Here is a 27,500-nt window from a genome sequence, read left to right as displayed (position 1 = left end):
ACACCCAGCTAATTTTTTGTATTTTTAGTAGAGACGGGGTTTCACCACTTTAGCCAGGATGGTCTTGATCTCCTGACCTCTTGATCCGCCCGCCTCAGATCAAAAATCATCTCTTAACGTGACTTGCCCCTGAATTAAATTCCTTGAGGTATGAAGTATGAAGACTTGAGCTCATGACCTTAGAGATTATCCACAGCAAAATCTTAATCTCAAGTTATCACCCTCATACAACGCAGAACATGCAAGGCCTGCCTCCTTGCATCATCAACTGGTACATTCTCATTCAAGTAAAATTCACTTGGGTGAAGCCTGAAAAATATCAAATCATGAAGGAAAATTAGCTGCCAAAAACCCCAAAACATACCCCCAAAGTAAACACCATTGTTCTACTATAAGCATAGATAATCCAGCACTCGCTATAACTGTAAAATATAATGAAGGTGTATCAAACCCCATTACTTCCCAAATGGTGAAGATACAGTTAAATGTAGGTATCATACCATATAGCAGATTCAGAACTCTAAACCTCACTAGTACTGACAGAGATCATGAGGTACATATCTAGAAATGAAAAACCAGCTTAGGATAGTCTTTGCTGAAAAACCCATACTAGCACCCTCGCCACACACATGATAAAGTGTGTGATATCACCATCCCAGCTACAGTCGGGCAATGTATCCTTCCTTCCTCTGCACCCATGCCCAAGCAATTCTACCGCTTTCAAGTCTTTCCTTCCAGTCTTGATTAAAGATCCAATCTGTTACTATCTACCTCACCAGACCCCAGTCATCATCATTTTCGGGAAGCCTTTCGTCTCCATGATTCTGCCTGTTCAATTTCCACCTGAAAGACATAGTTGCTTCTCCTGTGTCTACATGGCTCACTACACCCTCCAACCTAGAGCTCCCACCCCAGTTAGTCCTCACTGGTTTGATCACCCCTTGAGCCTCCTAGAATGTGAGATGCTAAGGGCAGGGACCACCTCCCCTCCGCACTCCTAGTACCTAGGACACAGCCCGGCATGCACCTGGCCCGCAACAAATGTTTATGGAAGGAAGAGATTCAAAAAATCTGTCTCACACCTCTCATTTAGCTTTGACATATTGCCTAATGATACAACACTAATCCTTTGAATTGACTTCTAATGTGTCTTATGTGTATCTCCCCATGGAAGACTGGAATAGCAGAAAGATCCTAGGCTTTGGGTCAGACTGAATCTGGCTTGAAATTTATTTCTACCACTAAAGGCTTCGGTGACCTTTGACAAATTGCTTAACATATTCATACCTCAATTTCTCCATGTGTAAAACAAGGCTAACATATCTCAGGAATGTTAAAATAACAAGATATCATACAAAAAGCACCTAGCACCATGACTGCTACAAAGTACACAGTGGATATGTGATAGATCCTATACATTTCCTGATTTAGACTATAAGCTTCTGGAGGGTTTGATTTGTGCACGGTTGTAGAAGACAACACAATGCCATGTGGGCCATAGGTTCTCCAGGAAGTTTTGTCTAAGGAACATGTTTAAACTCTTGAACATGAATGTTTCTTTTAAGTGAATGCATTAAAAACTGCTACTTCTACAGCATTTTACTAAAGATATGCCTTTGAATTCCAGCATCGTTCAATTTCCATACACCTTTAGGCTTTACGTAAATTATTAGTCTCGATTATAAAAAGGTTGAAATAAACTTTGTTTTCCCTGCCACTCAATTACTTCGTTTTCTATCCATTTTATTTGCAATATCTATGTTAACTTAGCTACTCTGCAAATGTGGAACAACAGAGGGTGAAAAAAAAATACTGGTTTGCCAACTCCACTGTACTTCTTTGCAAAGGAAATTATTTCCATAGGCTACAGAAATAACTTATTTGGATTACTTCAATTAGTTCTAATACAAAACATTGCCACCACTTCATTAATCAGCCGCTTGTGAGGGTTACTTTTCCAAGAAGTCTTTTTGGTAATTTGATTAGAAAGAATGGTGGTGCACATTATCATCTGATTCAGTATGTCCATCAAGTAGACAATTTACAGCAAGTTCTTGATAACGATGGGCTTAAAAAACACACAGTAATTTCTTCATTTCAGAATCCTTTTTTTGTAAAGATGAAGTTATTTTTCAAAGTCTTTGGCAACACACGTTGCTGAATAAGCATCAGGAAATATTTCAGTGCTTTAAGAGGCATTTCACTCTTTCCCTCTCCCCACAGACAACCCCCCCCCAGAATGATGCAGTAATTAAAACCTAATTATTATCTTCATTTTAAACAAAACCTAAAGTGAATACCAATTAATAACAACATACTAATGAGCATCTGCTGTGATGAAATTGAATATGAATGTGCTGCAAATTTCGGGTAATTTATTTTTTTTAGGGGAAGTGCCACTGGTCGCATTCTGCTGTTAGAAGATTATATAGAATGTACACCATTTTCTATCAAGTCATTCTGCACATGGCAATTTCCATCTGAGGAGACACGGCTGGCTTCAATACTGCAGATGTTGAAATATCCAAATATTGGCCATGGGGTCTTCACTGGGACTGAGGACAATCCTCGGACTCTACCTTGAATTTACTACCCTCCCTTCAGAAGGCTTTCTCAATGTCATTATTTCTAGGTTAACCTAATATCAAAAAAAGATTGAATCTGTCCCCTCTTACAACTAAGCATGTATCAATACCACAATAAAAATTTAAATACAAATTTCAAACCAGAAGAAACAATAATATAAAAATCAAGGTTTGTAAGTCATTCCCTTGGATTCCACTGGAACTTTAAGATGGCCCCAAATGTTTATTGATGTTTAAGCTGGAGAAACCCTTAAAACCTGGAAGTGCTGAGACAGTCAGCCAACTTCAGATTTATTAATAGTACCACATCATGAAGTAAAATGTAGAGATAGAATGAGGTTCTATAGATCATAGTTTCAAACTCCATATCTACAGTATGAATGGGTAGGGCTAGATTAGTATTGTTATTTGTGGGCCTCAGGGGCTTCTCCAGATATTTGATTCTAATTTCATTTATGAAAGTATATATTCATTAAAAAATTTAAAAGGTTCACTGACATGTGCTACATATCAACTTTTAAGACATTTAAGACCCCAATATATTAACTGGTGTTCTCAGTGACAGACTTGTAAAAAACAAAGTTAAAATAGACATCATATTGATAAAATGTTTATCTGTTTTATAGATGGGAATCTTGCATGAAATCTTATTTGGAAAAAATGGAGCCAGGAGTAGCGGTTCATGCCTGTAATCCTAGTGCTTTGGGAGGCCAAGAGTTTGAGACCAGCCTAGGCAACACAGCAAGACCCTCTCTCTACAAAAAAAAAATTAATTAATTAAAATAAACTAGTTGGGTATGATAGCACATGTCTGTAGTCCCAGCTACTTGGGAGGCTGATGCAGGAGGACCTCCTTGAACCCAGGAATTCAAGGCTGCCGTGAGCTATGTTCATGCCACTGTACTGCAGTGTGTGTGGGTGACACAAAGAGATCCTGCCTCAGAAAAAAAAGGTGGGGGGTATTTCAGTTTCTTCAATTTGGTAATTTCTAGGATTTCTTTTCAGATCTAAACTAGATGAAAAATTTCAATGTGACTTTGTCTTCCTATTGGCCAAAAAAAGCCACTTGTCCTTCTTCCCTGGCACATTATCTTGTTAAAATAAAAATCCTCCATTATTTCCCATTCCACCCCCATCCACAAAAAATAGGCAAAATTGACATGTGGAATGTTTTATAAGCTTTCGAATATCTTAATAACTGGACCCTTGGTGCTGTGATAAACAAATATCAACATTGACTAAAATAAATATACATGGCTACTATAAATACATTGGAGTAACATCAGGATGAAAACTTAACCTTTTAATTTGACCTGGATCATAAGGTAGATTCTGGGTTAGGTGACATCTCAGAACAAGTTCTGCTTCTTATGGAAATATAGGACAAGTTAAAGTCAGCCCACTGTCATAGCATGAGCCATCCATGCTCATGAGAAAGACAACTATTCATTCATCTAACATACTGAGAAAGTACTACAGGCCAAGGCACTGTTCTAGCTGCTAGGGCTACATCAGGGGACAAGAGAAAAACACTATAAGACTGCAGAAGCTTACAGTCTGGTGTGGGTACATCTTTTCCAATCCTGTAACAGTTAGATGTGGATATTTCCATTTATACATCTCTCTCTTCATGTCAACCACTGTCTTTCTATAATTTTTAATGGCATGCTTCACCTTTCATTTTCTAACAGAATTATTTGTATGTTTTAGTTCCGATGCTGCACTGAGAAGTCTTTGATGGTCACATTCATTTTTTTATTTCTGAAAATATTTTTATCAATATGCCTGCTCAATAAGTAAATTAGTTACTCTCTTAAACAATTAAAAAACACACAAGAATTCAAAACCTTTGCACTTGTATAGTATGTGATATTTTTTCAAAGTATTCAATCCTTAAAACAGCCCTGTGAGGTCAGGGGAAATTGGGATTATTTCCCTTAGTTCATCAAGGTGAAGTCACCTGTTTATAATACTAGATCTGGTCAGTAAATGGGTAGCTGTGGTTTATTTGAAACCTCTTAGAAAAACCGGTAGAGTAAAAATAGATTATTCATAGCTAGAACTGAGAAGTCTGCATATATTTTTATTTCCAAACAATAACAAACATCTTGGCATGAAATGCTGGTCTAGGACTGAACAAGATAAAAAAAAAAGTCCATATATGCATGCTGCATATGGATTAAATCACGATTAGCTAAAGGAGGGGCTTAATGAAGTTCAGTATGATAGATTAATATCAATTTGACACTCTACTTTGCATTATAGTTTCTCCCATTTGATGCTCAATATGTGAGCTAGCTATTCTGATTACCTTCAGTTTACAAAGAAGAAAGCTGAGGCTCAAAGAGGTTACTGGGCTTGCCTTAGGTCAAGCAGCTAGTAAGTGGCAGAGCCAACACTTGCTGCTAGGTTTTCAGTGTCCAAGCCCTTTGATGTTTTTATTACGCCACGTTTCATTGATGCATTTTCAACTATGTCATTCGATGTGTTAATCATTTCTTTTGTGGCCAGTTTTCAATCTGACACACTTGCTTTGTGCCAGAAACAGTCTATTCACATGCACCTGTTACCTCCTTCACACAGTTAGGCTACAATGATGTCACATTCAGGGTATAGTTCACTACACGTCAAAGTGGCTGAAGCACAGGGCCACAGAAAAGGTCTTGGGCCTGGGGCCGAGAGGCAAAGTCTGCAATGAGAAACTGACCAAGCCAAATAGACAAGCTTTCCAATGCGTTCCATTGTTATGCTAGGGACCCAACACCTAACTATGTCACCTTAATTTTATAATTCTTGTTCTTCATTGAGAAGTACCTTTAGAAATTGTGCCTTTGATTTAAAAGATGTCAAAATTCCCGCTGGAGGTCATGGAGCTCGCGAAGGCGAGGTCATCAGTTCAAGGCTAACCTGAGCAACCTCATAAGCTCAAACTGATTGGCAAAAAAAAAAAAGATGTCAAAATTTGTTGGGGGGATGGCAGGGCTCAGTGGCTCATGCCTATAATCCCAGCACTTTGGGAGGCCAAGGCAGATGGACCAGCTGAGGTTAGGAGTTTGAGACCAGCCCAGCCAAAATGGTGAAACCCCGTCTCTACTGAAAATACAAAAATTAGCTGGGCATGGTGGTACACACCTGTAGATCCAGCTACTTGGGAGGCTGAGGCAGGAGAATCCCTTGAATCTGGGAGGTGGAGATTGCAGTGAACTGAGATCATGCCACTGCACTCCAGTCTTGGTGACAGAGTGAGACTCTGTCTCAAAACAAAAAAAAAATTTGTTGGGGAAGGGAGAGCATTAGGAAAAATAGCTAATGTGTGTTGGGCTTAATACCTAGGTGATGGGTTGATAGGTACAGCAGCCACCATGGCACACATTTACCTGTGTAACAGACCAGCATATCCTGTACATGTACCCCAGAACCTAAAAACTAAAGTAAAAAAGAAAAACGTCAAAATTTGAGTTCCTAGAAGTAAAGTTTATGTTCTGCAGTCTATGTATATACTTGAAAAAGTGTTCTTTTGGCTTTAGAAATACCTAACAGAAAGTCAAGAGACTTTCTCAGGTTTTCAAATGAAAAAACTGAGGCTCAGAGAGGCCAAGTAACCTCTCATTTGTAAATGGTGGTGGTGGGGGAAACATGACCTCAAAGACACTGTTATGAAGATTCAATGAGATAATGTATGGGAAATAGTAAAGTACCTGGCATAAAATGAGTGCTAAGTAAATGGCAGTGAGTATTGTAACTATTTATTAGCTGTGAACATTTGTCTTTGGGAAGTTCCCTGAGATAAACAGACACCCACAAAAACTAATTCTGGCATAGCCAGAATCAGGAGGCTAGCAGAATAAGTTCTTTAGAAGAAAGGTGTTAAGTAAAGCCAAGGTATTTTAAACTACTGCATGTAAAAATACAAAATGAGACAAGTATGGTGTAGTTAAGAACACACACTATGGAACCAGACTGGGTTCAAATCCAACTCTACTTTTGAATTAAATGTGTGGTCTTGGGCAAGATATCTGCTATAGTTTGGATGTTTGTCTCCTCCAAATCTCATGTTGAAATTTGATCGCCAATGTTGGAGGAGGGCCCTAATGGAAGGTGTTTCAATTATGGCGGTAGATCTCTCACAAAAAGATGACCGCCCTTACTAAGGGGAGGAGTGGCTCTACGTGAGTTCTTACTCTATTAATTCCTTTTAGATCTGGTTGTTAAAAAGTGCCTCACTTCTCCCCTCCCCACTCTCTCTCTCACTTCCTCTCTCACCATGTGATCTCCTTCACCTTTCCCCATGAGTGGAAGCAGCCTGAGGCCCTCATCTAATACAAATGCCCAATCTTGTTTTGAAGTTTTCCAGACATCAGAATCACGAGTCAAATAAACACCTTTTCTTTATAAATCACCCAGACTCAGGTATTCTTTCATATTAATAGTAACACGAAGTACATAAAGACAGCATCTAACCACTGTCTCCTCATCTGTAAAGCAGGAGTAACAGTACCTCATAGGATTACGGTGCATATTAAATGAGTTTAAATAGAGAAAATGCTTAGAACAGTGCCTGAAACATAGTGGCTGGTATACGTTTGCTTTTAATCTTGTTTGGGGGTTAAATTTGGCTACAACAAACCTTTAATGTATCTCTACAGTCTTTGTTTTAGACTGTTTATGTCAGTCAGTTATATCCCTTATAAGCTACTATGAAACAAATTACAGCTATAAATGTAGTTTTAGTAACAGTATAGAACAGCATAGACTCACATATGTAACAATAAAATTTTTCAGGAATATTCCATAAATTTTGTGTGTGTGTGTTTTTCCTTTTTTTATGGTGGTGGTGGGGTGTGTGTCAGTCATCCTTTAACAGAAAGTGTAGAGGTAGATTTTGAAGAGATCTTTGCTCACTAATCTCAAACTTTTCTTTTTGGTATCATTTGGTCTCACATTAATGACAACAGGTAAATATAGATATAAAATAGTAGTTAATTGTGTGGCTTCTAGAGTTGGACAGACTGCTTCAAATCCTGGTTCTATCATTTAGGACAAGTCCTTTAACCTCCTGAAGACTTGGTTTACCCAGCTGTAAAATATCCATCAGAATGTCGCAAGGATTAAATGAGACAATGAATATAAAGTGTTTGGTACTGTCTGGCACATGGTAAACCCTCGATTCACATTAACTATGTCCTATTTCATTAATTAAGACTTAATTTTGGTCAATATTCAGTTCTACTGGTTAGACTACATTTGGCCATTACCCTGTTCTAGCCAGCTCAATCAATGAAATACATTCATACAGCTCACCCCTAAACATGGCTGCTAGGCTCTGAAGGACACAGGCTCTTTATCCTAACTAGCCATCATAATGAGACATAGATAGTAATTCTCGTTCTAAAAGATGACTTAGTGGAGTCCATTAGATTGGACTTTTTTTTTTTTTTTTTTGAGACATAGAGCCTCACTCTGTCTCAAAAAAAAAAAAAGTTCTTAGGTTCTTGTGATAGGCTTCATTCCAGCCGACATATTTAGATGCCACTCCACTGGCAATTTTCTGTCTTACCCGTGTATCACACTCTAGCTGGGATTTGAACAAAAGGTTCAAGGATCAACAACACAGGAATTCTTCAATTCCTAAGCTTATGTTATGCCAATATCTTATCTGATTCCTTTGCAGGGTGTATTAACATCAAAGTGTTTTGTTTCTTCTGCATTCCTCTTGACTCTACTTGTTCTGTAATTTTCGATGATTATAACAGAAGTGCCTCAGCCTGGGCTCTAGCAGGTCTGTTTCTCTGAAATCACTTTTTACTGCCCATTTATCTCATTTGAAGGTCTGGTACATTAGTCAGTACATACCTGTGGCACTAAATTACTCTGAGACAGATAATCCATGTCCTTATTCTTCCCCTTTTCTGCCTTAGCCACTTCACTTCTCAGCAGTTTTTCCAAAGGCAAAGTAAGACAAAGTAACGCATCCCCTTGAAATACGGTACAGGCATATAGAAGGTATTCAATAAACACTTTTCCAATGTTCACAAATAAAGGATGAAAATAGTCAAATTTTGCTGTTAGCAACACTCAAAGTTTAGAGGGATGGGAAGTGGAGACAACTAGTTAAAAACTCAAGTTCTCATTATCTGTGATTTTTATTTGTCCAGGTGAGTGGTGTTCAAATATTTTTTTAGTAATGGAATCTTCTTTTTTTTTTTTTTAGATAAACCCTTATACAGCAACCTCATATATAAAACAAATAGAAACAGAAATACTCTAGGGATGTCACTGGATAGGGTCTAGGTCCTCACCTACAGAATGCAGCTTCAAACACTTTATGCTAGTAAAAAATGTCAAAAAGTGTATCAAGAATTTAGGAACTAGAGCTTTAGGTTCTCCAACATAGGCATGAAAAGAACATATCATTAACTGAAGAAGAGGATGTGAATTTTTTAAGCCTAATATGAAATGGTATACAATCAGAGCCATTATGAAATAAAATAATAGGAAAGAAAATACCTTTATTGGAATATTGTTCCCGTTCAGAACTTTAATAGGTGGGTGGGGCTTAAGCAGAAGCCTTTGGAGGCAGTTGGAGCCTTCAGTCATCTGCAAGCCTGTAGGAGGTCCCACCCACCAATGTGACTCCACTGTAATCTATTTCACCTTGCTCAGATATACTGTTTAACATTCGTGAATGCAAAATAACCTTAACCAGCAATTTTAAACCAGGAGAACAAAAGGAACTTGATTGAAACTAATTTACATTTTCAATTATTATTACAAAAATTTAGAACCTGTGCTCTTTTTTTGTGTGGTCTGTTTATTTTTAAATGATCTCCCTTAACCCACAGGAAGGGATGTTTGAAAGGGGTTCCAGAATGCTGGCTGTAGTGAAACAAAGAGAAAACAAATCAGGACAGTCTCTTGTTCCCTATGATGCTATCTATGCTCGCCCTGGATAAATAAAAGAATGATAACTAAACAAACTGATGCCTATGTTACATAAAAGAATGTGGAACTAGTATTGTCAAAAACACACACTGCTCCATAAATCTAGATTTTCCTATTCAAAACAGTGTCATGTTTTTAAGGCTTTACATTTTTATTTGAAGGGCTAGAACTTGCATGAATGGCATGACACTCTGATGTCCAAATCTATTCCATCAATTTTTAGGAATGACTTTTATTTTTTTGGGTGGTGGGGGGGAGGAGATATTTTACTTTCACAAATGTGCTTTAGCAAGGAGAATATGAAGGTTTCGTTCCTTTGTCATAGTTGGATACTTGTTCCTTGGTATGGATTCCTGGCCAAAAAGTTCAGCGGAGGCTCCCAGTGACATATATTTAGGTGTGTCTTGTCTTCAGTGTGGCAGTTTTGGGAAATACCTTGCGATAATCTGAATGTTGGACATTCATAGAATTTCTTGAAGCAGAGTTGTATCTTCTTATCATCAGGCCACAGTAACTCTATTTTTAAGAAAAAATCTTACTTTAAAAATTATTGCACAGTAAAACTGACTGGTGGGGTACAGTTCCACGATATTTTTTTTTTGAGACAGGGTCTCGCTATGTTGCCCAGGCTGGTCTCAAGCAAACCTCCTGCCTCAGCCTCATGAGTAGCTGAGATTACAGGCATAGGCTAGTGTGCCCGGCTCGGTACCACAACTTTAAAAAAAAATTTTTTTTTTAAACGGAGTTTCACTCTTGTCACCTAGGTTCAACTACAATGGCGTAATCTTGGCTCACTGCAACCTCTGTCTCCTGGGTTCAAGTGATTCTCCTGCCTTAGCCTCCCAAGTAGCTGGGTTTACAGGCACGTGCTACCATGCCTGGCTAATTTCTGCATTTTTTATAGAGACAGGTTTTTGCTATGTTGGCCAGGCTGGTCTTGAACTCCTGACCTCAGGTGATCTGCCTGCCTCAGCCTCCCAAAGTGCTGGGATTACAGCCATGAGCCACCATGCCCGGCCTTACCATGACTTTTTAAACACATGCAACACCCACCACAATCAGGCTGAAAAATAGTCCTATCATGCTTCAAACCTCCCTCATACTGTCAAGTTTGCTGTCATACCATTCTCTAACCCATACCAACCACTCTTCCATTCTCAATCATTATAGTTTATTTTGAAGAAATGAAATCATACAGAATCTAGCCTTGAGTCTAGACTTTTTTCATTTAGCACAATGCCTCTGCTATTCATCCAAGCTATTGGGTGTATCAGTAGTCACTTCCTTTATATTGCTGAGCAGTATTCCACGATATGAAAGTACCACAGTTTCTCACTGGGTGCAGTAGCTCATGCCTGTAATCCCAGCACTTTGGGAGGCTGAGGCGGGTGAATCACCTGAGGTTGAGAGTTCGAGACCAGCCTAACCAACATGGAGAAACCCCGTCTCTATTAAAAATACAAAAAATTAGCCAGGCATGGTGGCACATGCCTGAATTCCTAGCTACTTGGGAGGCTGAGGTAAGAGAATCACTTGAACCTGGGAGGCGAAGGTTGCGGTGAGCCAAGATCACGCCATTGCACTCCAGCCTGGGCAACAAGAGCAAAACTCCTTCTCAAAAAAAAAAAAAAAAAAAAAAAGAGTACTACAGTCTCTTCAAAGTTTCCAGTTTTAGACTATTATGAATTCAGATACTATAAACATGCATGTACAGGTTTTTGAATGAACGTAAGTTTGTACTTCTCTAGGGTAAATACCCAGGAGAAGGACTGCTGGGTCATATGTCAAGTGTAGATTACCCTTTATAAGCAAGTGTCAACCTTTTCTGGGGTGGCGATACCACTTACATTCCCACCAGCAACGTATGAGAGCTCCTGTTGTTTTGCATCCTCACCAGCTTTTGATATTGTTAGTATATTTTAGCCATTCTAATAGGTGTGGAGCCATATCTTGTTCAGTTTTACTTTTATTTATTTTTTAAGATTTGAGGCAGGGTCTTACTCTGTCACCCAGGCAGAGTAACCTCCTATGTGTTGAGGTTACAGGTGTGAGTCATTGTGCCCAGCCCTTGTCAAGGTTTTAAGAGTTTTGAGAATTCCTTATATTTACTGGATACAGGACCTTTGTTAGATACGTAATTTGAAAACATTTTCTCCCAGTCTCTGGTGGTCACTGCCTTAATAGTGTCTTTTGCAGATCAAAGGATTTTAATTTGATGAAGTCCATGTGATCAACTTTTTTCTTTTATGGATGATTTTAGTCTCATGTCTAAAAATGCTTTGCCTAACCCTAGGTCATGAAGACTTTCTCTTATGCATTACTGCTTACAAGTTTTACATTTAGACCTATGATATACTTGGAGTTAATTTTTGTATAAGGTATGGCCACACTTGTGAAAGTCTATTCTCTTCCATTGGTCTAGGTGTCTCATTTTGCCAGTTCTACACTGTCTTGATTACTGTAGTTTTGTAGTATTAAAACTAGGCATTGATACCGCCAATGTTACTTTCCTTTTTTGCTTTCCTCTTAACTACAAATACAATTTCTTTAATAAACATAATATTGGACTATTGAGGTTATCTGTTCCATCCTGGATGAGTTCTAGGGTTTATGGTTTTCCAGGAATTGGTCCATTATGTTTACATTGTCAAATATGTGGAGTATTCCCTTACTATTTTTTAAAGAAGTCCATGGGGGTCCAGAATTCTGGATATTGCTGATTTGTATCTTCTCTTTTATTTTTGTCAGCCTTGCTAGAGGCTTATCAATTTTATTGATTTTTACAAGTACAAATTTTAGTTTCATTGATTTTCTCCATTTTCCTGTGTTCAGTTTCATTGCTTTATGATCTCATCTTTAGCATTTTCTTCCCTCTGCTTGCTTTGGCTTTTACTCTTGTTTTTCTATTTTTTAAGGTGCAAACTCGGGGTATTTACTCATATAAACATTTAATACTATCCATTTTCCTCTAAGCATTGCTTTGGCTGCATCTTCCTACTTTGTTCAGGTTTTTAACTTTCTCATTTACTCACCTGATTCTAACAACCTGATTACAACTTAGCTGTCAAATTAACTGGGTGATTTTATCAACTGGGTGAATATACCAATACCTTAAAACGTTCTATTTGAGTATTTTACTGACGTTGTATGTTCATGATGAATAAATGAGTATTGGTAACTGACCTACTTTGTATTACAGTACACATCACAGTGTATATTGTGTTTTTACTCTTTGGTATTTTCATTTTCACACAGTTCAAAATAGTTTCTAAGTTTCCTTAATACCTCTTATTTGACCCACAGATTATTAAGAAGTATGCTATTTAATTTCTAAGTACTTGAAAATTTTCCTATCACTCTTTTATTGATTTCTACAATTTAATTCCATTATGGTTCAAGAATATAATTTGATTTCAATTATTTTAAATTCACTAAGGTTTGTTTTATGACCCAGAAAATGGTCTATCTTGTTGAATGTTCCATGTATACTTGAAAAGAACGTGCATGGCACTATTGTTAAGTAGCATGTTTTACAAATACTAATCAGATTCAGTTGTCAGTTCTATATCCCTGCTGGTTCTATGTCCAGTATTTCTATCAACTGTTGAGAGAGTAGTATTACAGTTGCCAAATATAATTGTGGATTACCTATTTCTCCTTTCCTTTCTGCCAAATTTGCTTCTAGTATTCTGAAGCTCTGTTGTTAGGTGCATATACAATTAGAATTATTATTCCTGGTGAATTAGCTCTTTTATAATTATGCAGTATTTCTCTTTAGCTCTAATCATTTTCGTTAATCTGAAGTCTAATTTTCTGCTACTAATATATCCACTCTAACTTCCTTTCGATTAGTATTTGCATGGTATGCCTTTAGCCATTTTCTGCTTTAATATACCAATATTCTTCTATTTAAACTGAGTTTCTTGAAGGCAGCTTAGAGTTGCGTCATTTTTAAAAAATCATTCTGAAGATTTGATGTATACACATTTACAACATTTACATTTAATGTGGTCACTGACATGTTTGGATTTGGGGCTGCCATTTTCTTATTTATTTTCTGTTTATTCCTTCCTCTTTCCCATTTTCTGCCCTCTTGTTGGTTATTTGAACACTCTAAATTTTATTATAATTTAGCTATTATTGTGTTTTTGACATCTCTTTATATAGTCTATACTTTAGTATGTCAATGTATGTACTTAGAATTAAAATTTTACCACTTCAAGTGAATGCAAAATCAGAGACCCCATTTCCGTCTCTCTTCATGATGTAGCTGTCTTCTATATTACGTCTATGTACATTGAAAATCCATCAGACAATGCTATAATTTTTGTTTTCACCTGTAAAATATATTTCAACAAACTCAAGAGGAGAAAAATAGTTTATTATACGTCCCATTTTTGTTGCTTTTCCATCATCTCTGATGTTCCAAGTTTCCTCCAGTATTCATTTCCCCTCTCTCTGAATAACTACCTTTAGCAATTCTCAAAGCTGGTCAGCCAGCAATGAATTATCCTACTCATCTGAGAATGTCTTTCTTTCACTTTTGCTCCTGGAGAGTATGTTTTTGCTGGATATTGAAACTTGTGTTGATAACTGTTTAAACACTTCCAAAATTTTCCACTTCCTCTGGCCTCCATGGTTTGTGAAATATATCATAATTTAAATCATTTTTTCTTTTTTTTTTTTAATTTTTTATTGGATTATAGGTTTTGGGGTACATGAGCAGAGCATGCAAGACAGTTGCGTAGGTACACACATGGCAGTGTGCTTTGCTTTTCTTCTCCCCTTCACCCACATTTGGCATTTCTCCCCAGGCTATCCCTCCCCACCTCCCCATCCCACTGGCCCTCCCCTTTTCCCCCCAATAGACCCCAGTGTTTAGTACTCCCCTTTCTGTGTCCATGTGTTCTCATTTTTCATCACCCACCTATGAGTGAGGATATGCGGTGTTTCATTTTCTGTTCTTGTGTCAGTTTGCTGAGGATGATGTTCTCCAGATTCATCCATGTCCCTACAAACGACACGAACTCATCATTTCTGATTGCTGCATAATATTCCATGGTGTATATGTGCCACATTTTTCCAATCCAGTCTATTATCAATGGGTTTTTGGGTTGATTCCAGGTCTTTGCTATTGTAAACAGTGCTGCAATGAACATTCGTGTACATGTGTCCTTATAGTAGAACGATTTACAGTCTTTTGGATATATACCCACTAATGGGATTGCTGGGTCAAATGGAATTTATATTTCTAAGGCCTTGAGGAATCGCCACACTGTCTTCCACAGTGGTTGAACTAATTTACACTCCCACCAACAGTGTAAAAGTGTTCCTTTTTCTCCACATCCTCTCCAGCATCTGTTGTCTCCAGATTTTTTAATAATCGCCATTCTAACAGGCGTGAGATGGTATCTCAATGTGGTTTTGATTTGCATCTCTCTGATGACCAGTGACGATGAGCATTTTTTCATATGATTGTTGGCCTCATATATGTCTTCTTTCGTAAAGTATCTGTTCATATCCTTTGCCCACTTTTGAATGGGCTTGTTTGTTTTTTTCCTGTAAATCTGTTTAAGTTCTTTGTAAATTCTGGATATCAGCCCTTTGTCAGATGGGTAGACTGCAAAAATTTTTTCCCATTCTGTTGGTTGCCGATCCACTCTAGTGACTGTTTCTTTTGCCGTGCAGAAGCTGTGGAGTTTCATTAGGTCCCATTTGTCTATTTTGGCTTTTGTTGCCAATGCTTTTGGTGTTTTGTTCATGAAGTCCTTGCCTACTCCTATGTCCTGGATAGTTTTGCCTAGATTTTCTCCTAGGGTTTTTAATGGTGCCAGGTCTTACGTTTAAGTCTTTAATCCATCTGGAGTTAATTTTAGTGTAAGGTGTCAGGAAGGGGTCCAGTTTCTGCTTTCTGCACATGGCTAGCCAGTTTTCCCAACACCATTTGTTAAACATGGAATCCTTTCCCCATTGCTTTTGTCAGGTTTATCAAAGATTGTATAGTTGTATGTATGTTGTGTTGCCTCCGGTGCCTCTGTTTTGTTCCATTGGTCTATATCTCTGTTTTGGTACCAGTACCATGCTGTTTTGATTACTGTAGCCTTGTAGTATAGTTTGAAATCCAGTAGTGTGATGCCCCCCGCTGTGTTCTTTTTGCTTAGAATTGACTTGGCTATGTGGGCTCTCTTTTGGTTCCATATGAAGTTCATGGTGGTTTTTTCCAGTTCTGTGAAGAAAGTCAATGGTAGCTTGATGGGGATAGCGTTGATTCTGTAAATTACTTTGGGCAGTATAGCCATTTTCACGATATTAATTCTTCCTAACCATGAACATGGAATATTTCTCCATCTGTTTGTGTCCTCTCTGATTTCGTTGAGCAGTGGTTTGTAGTTCTCCTTGAAGAGGTCTCTTACGTTCCTTGTGAGTTGTATTCCAAGGTATTTTATTCTTTTTGTAGCAATTGCGAATGGCAGTTCGCTCTTGATTTGGCTTTCTTTAAGTCTGTTATTGGTGTAGACGAATGCTTGTGATTTTTGCACATTGCTTTTTTTTTCCTGAGACTTTGCTGAAGTTGCTTATCAGTTTCAGGAGTTTTTGGGCTGAGGTAATGGGGTCTTCTAGGTATACTATCATGTCGTCTGCAATAGAGACAATTTGGCTTCCACCTTTCCTATTTGAATACCCTTTATTTCTTTTTCTTGCCTGATTGCTCTGGCTAGAACTTCCAGTACTATATTGAATAGGAGTGGTGAAAGAGGGCATCCTTGTCTAGTGCCAGATTTCAAAGGGAATGCTTCCAGTTTTTGCCCATTCAGTATGATATTGGCTGTTGGTTTGTCATAAATAGCTTTTATTACTTTGAGATACGTTCCATCGATACCGAGTTTATTGAGGGTTTTTAGCATAAAGGGCTGTTGAATTTTGTCAAATGCCTTCTCTGCGTCAATTGAGATAATCATGTGGTTTTTGTTTTTGGTTCTGTTTATGTGGTGAATTACGTTGATAGACTTGCGTATGTTGAACCAGCCTTGCATCCCCGGGATGAATCCTACTTGATCATGATGAATAAGTTTTTTGATTTGCTGTTGCAATCGGCTTGCCAATATTTTATTGAAGATTTTTGCATCTATGTTCATCATGGATATTGGCCTGAAGTTTTCTTTTCTTGTTGGGTCTCTGCCGGGTTTTGGTATCAGAATGATGTTGGTCTCATAAAATGATTTGGGAAAGATTCCCTCTTTTTGGATTGTTTGAAATAGTTTTAGAAGAAATGGTACCAGCTCTTCCTTGTGTGTCTGGTAGAATTCGGCTGTGAACCTGTCTGGACCTGGGCTTTTTTTGTGTGGTAGGCTCTTAATTGCTGCCTCGACTTCAGACCTTGTTATTGGTCTATTCATAGTTTCAGCTTCCTCCTGGTTTAGGCTTGGGAGGACACAGGAGTCCAGGAATTTATCCATTTCTTCCAGGTTTACTAGTTTATGCGCATAGAGTTATTTGTAATATTCTCTGATGATGGTTTGAATTTCTGTGGAATCTGTGGTGATTTCCCCTTTATCATTTTTTATTGCATCTATTTGGTTGTTCTTTTATTTTTAATCAATCTGGCTAGCGGTCTGTCTATTTTGTTGATCTTTTCAAAAAACCAGCTCTTGGATTTATTGATTTTTTGAAGGGTTTTTCGTGTCTCAATCTCCTTCAGCTCTGCTCTGATCTTAGTTATTTCTTGTCTTCTGCTGGGTTTTGAGTTTTTTTGATCTTGCTCCTCTAGCTCTTTCAATTTTGACGATAGGATGTCAATTTTGGATCTCTCCATTCTCCTCATATGGGCACTTATTGCTATATACTTTTCTCTAGAGACTGCTTTAAATGTGTCCCAGAGGTTCTGGCACGTTGTGTCTTCGTTCTCATTGGTTTCGAAGAACTTCTTTATTTCTGCCTTCATTTCATTGTTTACCCAGTCAACATTCAAAAGCCAGTTGTTCCGTTTCCATGAAGCTGTGCGGTTCTGGGTCTGTTTCTGGATTCTGAGTTCTAACTTGATTGCACTATGGTCTGAGAGGCTGTTTGTTATGATTTCAGTTGTTTTGCATTTGTTGAGCAGTGCTTTACTTCCAATTATGTGGTCAATTTTAGAGTAGGTGTGATGTGGTGCTGGGAAGAATGTGTATTCTGTGGATTTGGGGTGGAGAGTTCTGTAAATGTCTATCAGGTTTGCTTGCTCCAGGTCGGAGTTCAAGCCCTGGATATCCTTGTTGATTTTCTGTCTGGTTGATCTGTCTAGTATTGACAGTGGAGTGTTAAAGTCTCCCACTATTATTGTGTGGGAGTCTAAGTCCTTTTGTAAGTCCTTAAGAACTTGCCTTATGTATCTGGGTGCTCCTGCATTGGGTCCATATATGTTTAGGATCGTTAGCTCTTCTTGTTGTATCGATCCTTTTACCATTACGTAATGGCCTTCTTTGTCTCTTTTGATCTTTGTTGCTTTAAAGTCTATTTTATCAGAGATGAGAATTGCAACTCCTGCTTTTTTTTGCTCTCCATTTGCTTGGTAAATCTTCCTCCATCCCTTTATTTTGAGCCTTTGTGTATCCTTGCATGTGAGATGGGTTTCCTGGATACAGCACACTGATGGGTTTTGGATTTTTATCCAATTTGCCAGTCTGTGTCTTTTGATTGGTGCATTTAGTCCATTTACATTTAGGGTTAATATTGTTATGTGTGAATTTGATACTGCCATTTTGATGCTAAGTGGCTGTTTTGCCTGTTAGTTGTTGTAGAGTCTTCATTATGTTGATGCTCTTTATCATTTAGTGTGATTTTGGAATGGCTGGTACTGGTTGATCCTTTCTATGTGTAGTGCCTCTTTTAGGAGCTCTTGTAAAGCAGGCCTGGTGGTGACAAAATCTCTGAGTACTTGCTTGTTTGCAAAGGATTTTATTTTTCCTTCACTTCTGAAGCTCAGTTTGGCTGGATATGAAATTCTGGGTTGAAAGTTCTTTTCTTTAAGAATGTTGAATATTGGCCCCCACTCTCTTCTGGCTTGTAGTGTTTCTGCCGAGAGATCTGCTGTGAGTCTGATGGGCTTCCCTTTGTGGGTGACCCGACCTTTCTCTCTGGCTGCCCTTAGTATTCTCTCCTTTATTTCAACCCTATTGAATCTGACGATTATGTGCCTTGGGGTTTCATTTTTTCTTATATATGTCATTTTTCTCTGGCTTTTAGAATTTTTTGTTTTAAACAATTTGATTATGATTTACCTGGGAATAAATTTATTTGGGTTTATCCTGTTTGGGGTTCTGAGCTTTTTAAATCTGTAAGTTCATGTCTTCTGTCAAACTCAGGAAATTCCAAATATTACTTCTTCAAATAATTTTTTGGCCCTATGGTCCTTCTTTCTTTGGTATTACAATGACATGAATGTTAAATTTTTCTGTTATTATTTCCACAGGTTTTTGAGGCTCTGTTCTTTTTTCCCAGTTCCAGTCTTTTCCCCTCTCTGTATACTGGATAGTTTCTTTTATTCTCTTTAAGACAGAATCTTGCTCCATAACCCAGGCTGGAGTTCAATGGCATGATCTCAGCTCACTGCTGTCTCCGCCTCCTGGGTTTAAATGATTCTTGTGCCTCAGCCTCCTGAGTAGCTGGATTACAGGCATGTTCCACCACACCCAGCTAATTCTTACTGTTATTGTTAGTAGAGATGGAGTTTCGCCATCTTGGCCAGGCTGGTCTCAATCTCCGGGTCTTAAGTGAACTGCTACCTCAGCCTCCCAAAGTGCTGAGATTCACGGGTATGAGGCACCATGCCTGGTCTACACTGGATAATTTCTACTGATTTATCTTCAAGCTCATTTACTCTTTCTCTTGTCACCGCCATTCTGTGATTGAGCCCATCAGGTTTTTTTGCTTTGGTAATTATATTCTTTGGTTAAAATACATCCATTTAATTCTTCCTTGCATCCTCTATTTCTTTTTTTTTTTTTTACCAGGAGGGTGGAGACCGTTATGAGGGTTTCCAACCACTCTGTGAGTTAAAAAATTTTTTTTATTTCAATAGTTTTTGGGGTACAGGTGGTTTTGGTTACATAGACAAGTTCTTTAGTGATTTCTGAGATTTTGATGCACCCATCACCTAAGCAGGGTACACTGTACCCAATGAATAGTCTTTTATTCCTCATCCCCTCCATCCTTCCCCCCAAAACCCCAAAGTCCATTATAGCATTCTTATGCCTTTGCATCCTCATAGCTTAGCCCCCACTTATAAGTGAGAACATATGATACTTGATTTTCTATTCCTGAGTTACTTCACTTAGAATAATGGCCTCCAGCCCTATCCAAGTTGCTACAAAGGCCATTATTTCATTCTGTTATATGGCTGAGTAGTATTCCAAGGTGTATATATACCACATTTTCTTTATCTACTTGTTGGTTTATAGGCATTTAGGTTGGTTCCATATTTTTGCAATTCCAAATTGTGCTGCTATAAACATATGTGTGCATGTGGCTTCCATATAATGACTTCTGTTCCTCTGGGTAGATACCCAGCAGTGCGGCTGCTGGTTCAAATGGTATTATTCTTTTAGTTCTTTAAGGAATCTCCATACTGTTTTCCATAGAGGTTATACTAGTTTACATTCCCACCAGTAGCCTAAGAGTGTTCCCTTTTCACCATATCCATGCCAACATCTGTTTACTTTCTGACTTTTAAATTATGGCCATTCTTGCAGCAGTAAGGTGGCATCTCATGGTGGTTTTCATTTAGTTTCCCTGATAATTTACGTATTCTCTTTCTTTGTTGAGACTTTCTATTTTTCTGTTCATTTAAAAAGTGTTGGCCAGGTGCTGTAGCTCATGCCTGTAATTCCAGCACTTGGGGAGGCCAAGACAGGCGGATCACCTGAGGTAAGGAGTTCAAGACCAGCCTAGCCAACATGGCAAAACCCTGTCTCTTCTAAAAACACAAAAATTAGTCGGGTGTGATGGTGGGCACCTATCATCTCAGCTACTCAAAAGGCTGAGGCAGGAAAATCACTTGAACCTGGTGGGGGCAGAGGTTGCAGTGAGATTATGCCACTTCACTCCAGCCTGGGCGAAAGAGTGAAACTCCGTCTCGGGGGACAAAAAGGTGTTCACCATTACTTGTTGGAACACTTGGATAGGATAATAGCTACCTTAAAGTCTTTATCATATAATTCTAATATTGTTGTCATCTTAGCATTGATATCTTTTGGCTCGTCTCTCCCACATGCTCAATGGAATCTGAGATTTTCTTGGTTCTTCTTATAGGATTTTCCTGGTTCTATCTTACAGAATTATAACGTAGACATTTTGAATAGTATGCATGTCAGGGTCTTGCTTCAATCCTATGAAAATTGTTAATATTTTCATTTTAGCAGGAAACTGATTTCATTCATTAAGTTTGGGCTGTGAGTTCCCATGCACTTTGTGTCAGTTCAGCTGTCCAAACTTTTGCAGAGTTTTTTGAATCTGTCTCCTCTGTGCACTACTAGGTAGTCAATCTGGGTTCTGGGTGACAGTTATTTCAGTTCTCCATGTCTTTGGTATGTTGATTAGAATCAGACCCTTTCTTTCTATAGGCCCAGAAGTTCATAAACAACTTTTTTTGAGATAGTTTTCCTCTGTTGCTCAGGCTGGAGTGCAGTGGCATAATCTTGGCTCACTGCAATCTCTGCCTCCTGGGTTTAAGCAATTCTCCTGCCTCAGCCTCCCAAGTAGCTGGGATTACAGGTGTACGCCACCATGCTAGGTAATGCTTGTATTTTCAGTAGAGACGTGATTTTTCCATGTTGGCCAGGCTGGTCTCAAACTCCTGACCTCAAGTGATCCTCCTGCATTGGCCTCCCAAACTGCTAGGATTACAGGTGTGAGCCACTGTGCCCAACTCATAAATAACTTTATGGGGCCGGTTTCCCTAAGACTTTGTCTGTCATCTTCCTGGTACCTTCTAGTTGTCTGCAGGTAACTCCTGTTTTCATTTCTCCAGTCAGAAAGCTGTGTCTTTAGTTATTCAACTTCTCGTGTATTTTTATGACTGTACTCCAATTAGGATCAAAGGATAGGAAGAAAGAGAAAGAGAGAGGATCCAGGAAAGAGATTTCCCTCCCTTGGAGTTCTGGCTCCTGCTGCCTCTCATTGCAGCTTCTGGGTTACTTGAAGACTGATGCATGAAAGCATGAAGAAAAAAAACCAAAAGAAAGCCATGGGCATTTCTACATTTTCTCTGGGTGTTACCTTTGCTATTACTTGCTTCTCCTGGAGCTCTCTGTCTATAGCTTTGTGCCCACACTTGGTTTTAGGCTGTTTTGCATTCAGAGAGGGAAATATCAGGAGACAAAATGGCAAACTCATTGTTGATTTAAAGGTACTTGAGATCCAGTCTTGGCTAGGCATGGTGGCTCACATCTGTAATCCTAGCACTTTGGGAGGTCGAGGTGAGAGTACTGCTTGAGCTCAGGCATTTGAGACCAGCCTGGATAACACAGTAAGGCCTTGTCTCTATTAAAACAAACAAACAAAAAAAACTAGCTGGTCATGGTGGCAAGTGCCTGTGGTCCCAGCTACATGGGAGGCTGAGGCAGGAGGATCACTGTAGCCCAGGAGATCAAGGCTGCAGTGCGCCCTGATTATACCACTGCACTCCGCCTGGTTGACAGAGCGAGACTCTATCTCCCTGTCTCCAAAAAAAAAAAAAGGAAAACAAGAATCTGGTCTTCATCTTTAACCTACCTGCTATTGTTTACTTTTCAGAATTCATGTAACTGCTCCATACACGCTGTCCAGGTTTTACAGTTGCTTTCACTTGAGCGACAAGGAGAACTTTTCTTACTCCATCTTACCTGGAACTGAAATGCTGGTAGAATTTGATGCTAGGGTTTTCATCTTCTGACAATACTTCCCCAATCCATGTTCACAATTTTCTTTACAATCTAGATCAAAATTTATATATTCTAAGAAGCTTTACCTTACTATCTACTTTACCCTATCTCTCCCTCTTTTTTTTCTTTTTTAGACAGAGTCGCACTCTGTCACTCAGGCTGGAGTGCAGTGGCGCAATCTCAGCTTGCTGCAACCTCCGCCTCTCGGGTTCAAGCAATTCTCCTGCCTCAGCCTCCTGAGTAGCTGGGATTACAGGCACGCACCACCACACCCAGCTAATTTTTGTATTTTTAGTAGAGACAGGGTTTTACCATGTTGGTCAGGCTGATCTCAAACTTCTAACCTCGTGATTCACCCACCTTGGCCTCCCAAGATTCTGGGATTACAGGTGTGAGCCACCAAGCACAGCTTACCCTATCTCTTTACTAACTACTTTATCCTATCTCTTCGGCACTGATATATTAATTCTATATGTTGTTATATTTTAAGAACTGTTGTTTTGCTTCTAAAGTCTGTGCTTAGTTCTCCATATTCAAGCTGTATAAGGCAGAACCCATTGTTTCAAAACATTTTTTATTTCCCACATCCCAGACCAGGATCCTGGAGATAGACAATATTCAGTAAGTTTAATTATCTGGCTGACAGATGTTCCAATCAGTCTTTCTAAAAATAAGAGTGTCTTTGTACATTATGAGAATGAAGAGAAAACAAAGCAGGGAGACAGTTAAGGTGCTGGTTAATCATCAAGACAAAACAAAGTACAGTTGGTTCTGCTACATACAGTGCTTGTTTTCAATATGAGAATTTATTCCAGTGCCATTAATATATCATAGCACAGTTTGAACATAATATGAATTTCGTGTTTGCTCGTGCATGATTTTGTCTGCAAGAAATATTAGGTGAATGCAGGAAACTGCACCCAAGCTACACAGGAATATATAAAACACACACATGCAAATACCTCAAACATCAACCAGCTACCTCAGTTCACTGTGCTACACTCATCTACATCTGGTGTTTGTTATAACTTTCCTTCCAATTTTAGATAACCTTCCATTCTGTACGTCACCATGTCTCACAGCTGCAATCCTTCTGAGTCCACTTCCATAAGCAAACTTCAGGTCTTTCTCAGGGTAAAGTACCATATCTATGGTAATCTTTATGTATTTCTTAGCTCTTAGAGATGTGTGAAACTATGTCGCTGCTCTCATTTAGGTTCCTATATCCTTTTTTATGTATTACTGATGTAAGTTTTTTGTGTGTTGCCCTAAACTTTGTTTTTCCATAAATTGTGTGGTTGTCATTATGTGATTTTCCATAGCTTAGTGATTTTTAGGAACACATACATTGTGTTACAGGACAGCTGAGTGTAAATGAAGAGGATAGGGAAGACTGGTGGAAGGACAGGGCATAAGGATACAAACAAGGAACAGAACATGAAGCATACTCCCAATACTTTTTTAATTTCAAGATTTGCCCTAGAAGATTTTCCTTTAATCTATAACCATCCAAAAAAAAAAGCATAGTCTGACACCACTAAACTGGATTCTGACAGTTAGTCACATCATAGAATAGTTTGCTGTAAATATTCAACTTCAATCTACTGTTTCGATGTCGAAACCATACAGCCTCCTAAGGCTGTCTTCCCTAACAATGTAACTATCTTCTAAACAGACTGTGTAGAGAAAGAGTAGAAGGCACCAAATCCTCTACCTTCTAAACAGAAGCACAGAGAAGGGACTGACGAGAATGTCTTCCTGCCTCCTCAACTTCACCTATTTATATCCTACTGATTCTACCAGTCTTAGTTTACATCTCACTTTTTCTATGCAATCTTCTCTTATCATCTCCTCTAACTACTTATGTACATGTTTACATTAAAAATTAGTACAGCAGTTGTTAATTACTTCCCACCACTCCTTCAACACACCTGCATATGAACACACACCCATCTGAGACAATGGCTGATTCCAGCTGTGATTCTCATGACTTTCAGGGATCTGTACATGTGTATACAGGTAGGGGGAGGGGTGTGTGTGTGTGCACGTATGTGTGTGCATGCATGCGCGCAGAGGTATTTCTCTGGTCCTGCAATTTTGTCTCATTGGCTAGACTGTGAGCTGAAAGTCAAACGCAATTCATTTTTTTCCCCTAAAGTCTGTTAAGCGTAAGGACACTGCTATGCTATATGGGGTCCATAGGCAAGATCTTACTTTAAGGTGAATAATTAAATATATTAGAATTCAGCTGAGAATCATTAGCCTATAAAAAGGAATCACTCCTCCATTTCCTTCTATATAATATCACAGGGAAAGAAGGATTGGAGTAGCAAATCCTATCAGTTTTAGCTTTAACATGCATCAAGAATCCAACCACTTCTCACAAATTCCCTTCTATTCCTTTGGCCAAGCTACCATCAATGTATTTTGCTTAAATTACAGCAGTCAAAGCAGTCTACTTAGTCAGCTCATGCACTCTTGTGCACAGAATTCCCGAACAGCCCCCATTTCTCCTAGAATATATACTAAAGCCCTTACAATGGCTTACATGGCCCTTCATAGTCTGTCTCCACCCTGTGCCCCCAACTGTCTCACCTTACCTCTTTCTGCTCTCCACATCCTTCCTTCCCTTTTCTCTTGCTACACTGGCCCTTTTCCTATTCTTTAAATATGCCAAGCACGCTCCTATCTTGGGCCCTTTATACTAGCTGTTCCAGGCCCCTTATACATTCCCTTCCTCTTCATATCTGCAAAGCCCACTGTTTCACATCCCTCTGGCCTTTGCTCACTATTACTGTTTCAAGGAGAACTTCCCTAGATGCCCTACATAAATTGGCAACTCCCACTTGTGCCAGTCCCTTTCCTACTCACACAGCTGAATTATTCTCCACAGTACTTTGTCGCCACCTGCCATGTCATATAATTGTTTATGATCTCTCTCCCCACACTGTAATGTAAGTTCCATGAGGACAGGGACTTAGTTTTAGTTTCCTGCTATATACCTACTGGCTCTATCAGTGTTGGTCCAGAGTAGGTGCTCACTAAATTTCTGAATGAATTTGGAGTATATGATAAGCAACATTATTTATAACTATGACCTCAAAGCATAAAATGATCTCTGCTTGGCATTCCAAGGAGACACAGCCTATATCAAGGTTATCATCAAAGTTATGTCTGAAGGAAGAAATCATATAAAATTATCAAGGAAATTAGTTCAACCATTGTGGAAGACAGTGTGGCGATTCCTCAAGGACCTAGCAATAGAAATTCCATATGACCCAGCAATCCCATTACTGGGTATATATCCAAAGGATTACAAATCGTTCTATTATAAGGACACATGCACACGTATGTTCATTGCAGCACTGTTTACAATAGTAAAGACTTGGAACCAACCCAAATGCCCATCAAAGATAGACTGAACAGGCAAAATGTACACATATACACCATGGAATACTATGCAGCCATAAAACAATGATGAGTTTGTGTCCTTTGTAGGTACATGGATGAATCTGGAAACCATCATTCTCAGCAAACTGACACAGGAACAGAGAATCAAGTACCACATGTTCTCATTCATACATGGGTGTTGAACAATGAGAATACATGGACACAAGGAGGGGAGCATGACACACAGGCGTCTGTTGGGGGGAACAGGGGAGGGACAGCAGGGGGTGGCGAGCTGGGGAGGGATAACATAGGGAGAAATGCCAGATATAGGTGATGGGGATGGAGGCAGCAAACCACATTGCCATGTATGTACCTATGCAACTATCCTGCATATTCTTCACATTTACCCCGAAACCTAAAATAATATACATACATATATATATATATATATATATATATATATATATTATCAAGGCTATAAGAAAGATTTTAGACTCAGAAATCCTATAACACAGTTAAAGGGTACTACCCTAAAACCTAGCAGGATTTAGAAATTTCAGTTTCCACCATTCAGTACCACTGCAAAGCCTTCAGGGCTGCCAACAAACAATCTTCGTACTACACTGCATAGAAATAGGAAGGTAAACGTGGAAACGATGAAGGATAGCATGGAGGGCCTGCACACATTCCGTACCCCTTCTTGAAGCATCGGAAATGCATCTGCTTACGTCTTTGGTGGTCCTGTTCAATGCTGAACTATACATCCCGAAATGCCTTGCAAAATTTTATTACAGCATTTCACAATGTCACTTTCACAAAGTAAAATTTCAGTGTTTGTGATTATACTGAACCAATGTGGTGTTGGTGAAGAAAGTTCTGCCCTTCTTCTGCATAGCAACTCCTGTATGTTTACTCAGACTATGTTTATATTAACCAGGTCTGGCTTTCCAGTGAGTTCCTTGTGTTTCTAAAATGAGAAACAGAGAGCCACACAATGTACAGCCTTAAAAATAAAATTCTGCAGGGTGAGTGAAAGACAATATATCGTCTAAATATAAATTCTAATTTCAGCATGTGGTTTTGCTATTTTTAATCCCCATGGTATTTCAGACCCCTTTCAGTCAGTGTTCGGTCACTGATGAGTACTTCAAACATCATGGCGAACAAATATAAAATTTGAGCAGAAAACAACTCCTGCCTTCAACTTCAATAGTGCAGATGTTCCTATCCAAAGACAAATGTCCGTCTTCTACTATAATAACTTGGAAAATACATTAAACACTTTGCATAAGCTCTGAATAATTTATCATTAACAAAAACCAATCAGCAGGTGAGCCAAGGGGAGAAATTATCTTATAGAACATAAAAACATTAGGTAACTTAAAAACACTTTTAGTTAAAAAGCTAAAAATTAAGAGCAAAGAAAATAAAAAAGAACACCCAAATGACTAATAAAAATTTCATCAAGAAGGCATAAGACGGCAGAAAGGGTCTCGTGCCAACAGGTTAATACAGAGGTGAGGCGCACGATCCACTAAGATTCTGGGCTCAAAGCAATACGCCTCACTTTTAGGAAACATACCAGCAGAAATAACGAGTGTATTATCCTGTGGTTGCTTAGAGATGACTTAACGAGTTCCTGAGAACGGGCCATTAGCTAGCATTTGCTTTTGCTATTAAAGCTGGA

At 38.7% G+C, this 27,500-nt stretch overlaps 1 protein-coding gene across 11 annotated transcripts in view; it reads right to left on the bottom strand.

The window, feature by feature from the left end:
- The window catches only part of POLA1 (DNA polymerase alpha 1, catalytic subunit), a 316,077-nt gene that overhangs the window by 80,621 nt on the left and 207,956 nt on the right, over positions 1-27,500 (bottom strand). For 3 of the 11 annotated variants that reach the window (XM_078363406.1, XM_078363410.1, XM_078363408.1), the window contains one exon: positions 9,660-10,043. The exons of the other annotated variants lie outside the window; for them this stretch is intronic. In XM_078363406.1, coding sequence (XP_078219532.1) covers positions 9,921-10,043 — 123 coding nt within the window. In that variant the 3' untranslated portion in view covers positions 9,660-9,920. Of the gene's footprint in view, positions 1-9,659; positions 10,044-27,500 lie in introns of those variants that run through there. 11 annotated transcript variants of the gene reach the window in all.

The sequence above is a fragment of the Callithrix jacchus genome, chromosome X (genome assembly GCF_049354715.1).
Source record: "Callithrix jacchus isolate 240 chromosome X, calJac240_pri, whole genome shotgun sequence".
In the NCBI taxonomy this organism is placed as follows: Eukaryota; Metazoa; Chordata; class Mammalia; order Primates; family Cebidae; genus Callithrix; species Callithrix jacchus.
This window is presented reverse-complemented; position numbering and strand designations above follow the sequence as displayed.